The sequence below is a fragment of the Cannabis sativa genome, chromosome 2, assembly GCF_029168945.1.
Source record: "Cannabis sativa cultivar Pink pepper isolate KNU-18-1 chromosome 2, ASM2916894v1, whole genome shotgun sequence".
In the NCBI taxonomy this organism is placed as follows: Eukaryota; Viridiplantae; Streptophyta; class Magnoliopsida; order Rosales; family Cannabaceae; genus Cannabis; species Cannabis sativa.
Window position 1 is genome coordinate 53,608,899 of NC_083602.1, and position 4,706 is coordinate 53,613,604.

At 38.4% G+C, this 4,706-nt stretch overlaps 1 protein-coding gene across 1 annotated transcript; it reads right to left on the reverse strand.

Moving 5' to 3' along the window:
- Positions 1-3,115: 3,115 nt before the first annotated feature.
- LOC133034368 (uncharacterized) lies at positions 3,116-3,949 on the reverse strand. The gene has a single exon (XM_061109438.1). It carries the CDS (start codon positions 3,947-3,949, stop codon positions 3,116-3,118), a length of 834 nt encoding a protein of 277 aa, XP_060965421.1.
- Between the last annotated feature and the right edge of the window lie 757 nt (positions 3,950-4,706).

The following is a 4,706-nucleotide window of genomic DNA, read 5'->3' on the forward strand; positions in this document are numbered from 1 at the left end:
TTGTAATAGAAAATTTAGGTTATTCCATGTGAATGGATTAAACCATAGTTCTATTGGCGTTTCTTCTTAGTTTCTTATCTTGACAATCCATTACTTGTTTAAACTCACAATGGATTTTAATCACTAGTGTCTCCCAAGTCATAAGAAGGTGAGTTCCTAGAAACTCTCCCACTACGACAAGGTACCGTGAATTATGTCTAAGAAAACTAAATGGTATTGACCTCTTTGGTTGTGACAAGACAACAGAGGCAGTGGGATCATCATATGTCAAATAAGATAATAGAACACTTTTGGAATCAAGAAATAAATATCTCCTTTATTTTCTACTTTATTTTTAGACTTAGTCATTTTCTTAGAAAAGTAGTATTTGTTTAAATAAGCACTTTCTTATCTATTGACTATGGGATGGTCCATCCCTAATCACTTAGAATAGCTAACAAACCATGGTTAACAATTTTAGCTTTTCTTAAGATTTTGATTAGGTCATCCATGAATCTAGTAATGATTTACATTAAGTATACAACCATTACATCATTCTGAAATTGTATTACCATAGAAGGATTTAGGCAACGACTAGTAACTAATCATCAATATGCAAATCGAAATTTCTGGGGAGGTAAGTTTGGATATAATTCAAAAATAAATATAATGATCTTTGAGCTGCATATCTACTAACTATTTCTCCACCCCTATCAGTTCGCAAGATCTTTAACCACTTTTTTTTTTGATGAATCAGTGAAATTTTATTTACTCAAAAACCATTTTTTGTACAAACAAATAGCGCCTCAACGGCCTAACAAAACTTTAAACTATACAATTAAGACTTGTGTAAACTTCCTTGAACTATACAGACTAAACATCAATACAACCAGTTACAGGTGTTGAAACCAATTGGTGTCATCAGTTGATACGTTTTTTGGCCATACTGCAGTAGTCCTAATAAGGACCTCTTTTTTTACTCCTTCAATCAACTTCTCTGCATTCATTTTAGTCTTCTCCCACAAACTGAGATTTCGGGCTTTCCACAGATTGTATATCAAACACACAAGAGCAGCAGCAAAGATTTTCTTCTTAAACTTGGTCATTTTTGATCTCCCAATCCACCTGGTTAGAGTCGAGATGTTATCAGCTGCAACATGCCATGACAACCAATTCTTTATCTCTTGTAGGCATGCAGCAGATACACTGCAAGCAAAAAATAAATGGCCTGCATTTTCATTCTGTGTTGAGCATAACTCACATTGTTCCTCAATGTTCATCCCCATTCTCCTTAGCCTATCCTTTGTTCTAAGCCTTCCCTGAATTGCCAACCAAGAAATGAAACAATGTTTTGGGGTATTTAATCGACCCCAGACCTGCTGAGACCAATACAATTTGGTCTGAACTGGACAGAGCAAAGAGTATCCTGTTTTAACCTGATAATGCTGCAGCTGAGTACCTGTCCCTGGCCCAGCCAACTCCTTAAAAAGATCCTTCAAGTTCACAAGACTCCTCCAATACCAGCTTCCCTGGGCAGGGGCCTTGTAACTCCACCACTCTTGATCTTTTAAATAGACACTGCTGATCCATTTTAGCCAAAGACTGTCCTGTTTTTGTGCTACTGCCCATATGTATTTCCCCATGGCCGCTTGATTCCATTCTCTGATTTTCCTGAACCCAAGACCTCCAGTAGCTTTAGGTTGGCAAAGAGACTCCCAAGCGATTAGACCCGGACCTGTTGCACAAGCTTGACCTTTCCAACGAAAAGCTTTGCAAATAGATTCCAAATGTCTGATCACTTTTTTACGCAAGATAAACACTTGGCACCAATAAGCATGAATAGCCAAGAGCACAGAATTAATTAAAACTACTCGGGCTGCAAAGGACAGATTCCTAGAGCTCCAAGTTCTTATTCGTGCTGTCATTTTTCAGCGAAAGCAATGCATTCATTTCCAGAAATTCTTTTAGCACAAATAGGAACGCCTAAATAAGTAAAAGGCATTTCTTTCTGTGAGAAACCAGAAGCTAAAAGAACTCTACTAACCTCCTCTTGTGGCATATTGCTGCAGTATATTGCTGATTTTTGGGGATTCGGTTGAAGACCAGATGTTAATGAAAACAATTTCAGCCCCTGAAGCATATAGAAAATACTTTTAAAGTCTCCATTGCAAAAGAGCATAACATCATCTGCAAAAGCCAAATGATTGATCTTCAATTCTGAACACCTTTCATGAAAGATGAAGTCATATTTGTCTCCAACTTCCTGCAATTTTCGAGATAAGTATTCCATGCCAAGCACAAACAACAAAGGAGACATAGGATCTCCCTGTCTCAATCCCCTTTTTGCTTCAAAGAACCCATGAGTCGAACCATTAAACATGATGGAAAATCTGGGGGATCTAACACAATTCATTACAGTTTGAATGAAGAGGGAAGGAAACTGAAGTCCAATGAGCATCTCCTCTATAAACTCCCATTCCACTGTATCATAAGCTTTCTGAAGGTCCAGTTTGATCATGCAGTTTGCCTTGTTCGATTTCCTCCCATAGTGCCTCACAAGATCCTGACAGATCATAATATTGTGCCCTATAAACCTGCCTTGAATGAATCCTCCTTGAGATTTTGAGATCAGATCAGGGAGAATCCATTTGATTCTAGAGCACAATATCTTGGTTGCAATCTTATAAATAACATTGCAACAAGCTATTGGCCTAAAATCTTTGACAGTGTTAGGACACTTTAATTTAGGTACCATTGTGAGAATTGTTGAGTTTATCTCTTTGAGAATCTTACCAGAAGAGAGAAATGAGGAAACTGCCCTGTACACATCCTCTCCAACCAGGTCCCAATTATCTTGGAAGAAAAAAATTGAAAAGCCATCTAGACCTGAGGCTTTATTCTCGGAGATCTCAAAAACAACTTTCTTGACATCCTCCTTAGTGATTGGACTAGTAAGCAATTGAGCTTGTTCAGGAGTAACCTTTGAGCCTCTGTTTAGAATCTTGTTAGAAACTGCCTTCCTGCTTGCCATTTTTGATCCCAGGAGAGACTTGTAGTATGACAAAAATGCCTCTGTAACCTATTCTGGTTCAAAGAATCTCACCCCAGATTCATTCTTAATTGAGAATACTTGGTTTTACCTATGTCTTTGCTTGATACTTGCGTGAAATAATGCAGTGTTGCTGTCACCATCTTTAAGCCAGTTAATCTTGGCTTTCTGCTGTAGAAAAGAAGAATAATGCTGTTGAGCTGAGAGAAATGAATTTCTAGTAACAAGTTCTTGTTGCTGCAACTCTTCATTAAGTGGATCCGCATGTAGATTGTTCTGAGCTTCATCAAGAGACTGTTTAGCTTGAGTCAAAACTGCTAGCAAATTAGAAAAACCTTTCTGATTAATCTCTCGAAATACATTCTTCAAAATCTTCAACTTTTGCACAATTTGATACATACTGGTACCATTTATTTCCTGTTTCCAAACTGCATTAACTCTGCCATCATACTCAGGGTGTGATTTCCACATCCTAAAGTATTTGAATGGCTTTTTCCCGCACTTCCATTTGGGAAATAAAGACAAAATCCCAGGTGAATGATCATAGATTCCTTCCTTTAAGAATAGAGCTTCAGCATTCGGATAAGCATCTAGCCATCTTTGATTAGCCATGACTCTATCAATCTTTGAAAAAATACGGTCCTGACCTTGTTGCTTATTTGTCCAAGTAAAAAAACATCCAGTAGCTTTGATGTCTTCTAACTGGCAGCTTTGTATGCAATCTATAAATTCAACTTCCTCATAGTATTTAACTCTGTGTCCCACTCTCTCTTCTTTAGTTGTGATAGCATTGAAATCTCCCATTAGAATCCACCTTTCATCTGTTTTAAGCTGCATTAGATCCTTCCACAGCTCTATTCTATCCTTCCTGTCATTGAACCCATAAACAACAGTTAATAAACTGTTATATGTACCATCCATTGTTGAGATTCTCAAGTGCATAAATTGACTTGTGCACTTGATAATATCAACAGTGAAACGGTTCGGGTTCCAAGCTATAACTATTCTCCCCCCTTGGTGCCAAGCTATGTTCGATGAAAAACACCACCCATTAAAGACATTAAGGTACAAGGTTCCAAGTTTGTGAACCTTTACCCTTGTTTCGAGAAGACCAACAAACCCAGCCTCCTGAGAACGAATAAACTGCTTGATCTGTTGTTGCTTTTGCTGGTTGTTGGCTCCCCGCACGTTCCAAACAAGGAACTTATCCATAACCAAGAGAGGGACCTCCCCCCCCCCCCTCTTGTGTTATCCATTGTTACACCATTAGCCCCCTGTAGTTCAACATCTCCATTATCATCTATCACTTCAGCTAGCACTTGAAAGCCATTCGAAGTGCTTGGTGCCTTGAAATCAGATTTTTGCTCTTGCACTTTCTTCCCTTTCGATACTGCCTGGTAACCCTCTTCATCTACAATGACTTCCTCCTTTCTTTTATCTTCTTTGATAACCCATTCTTGTTTAGAACTATTCCTCTTTTTGCATTCTACAGCTAGGTGCCCCATTCCAGAGCAATTGGTACATAGGTCAGGTTTCCATTCATATTTCACTCCCACAGTTGTATTACTTCCATGTTCATCTTCAAACTCCAGTAAATTGGGAAAATTCTGGTTCATGAGCACTTCAACCAAAATCCTAGGGTAATTCAAACGATCCCTTTCCCGAGTGACCGAGTCAA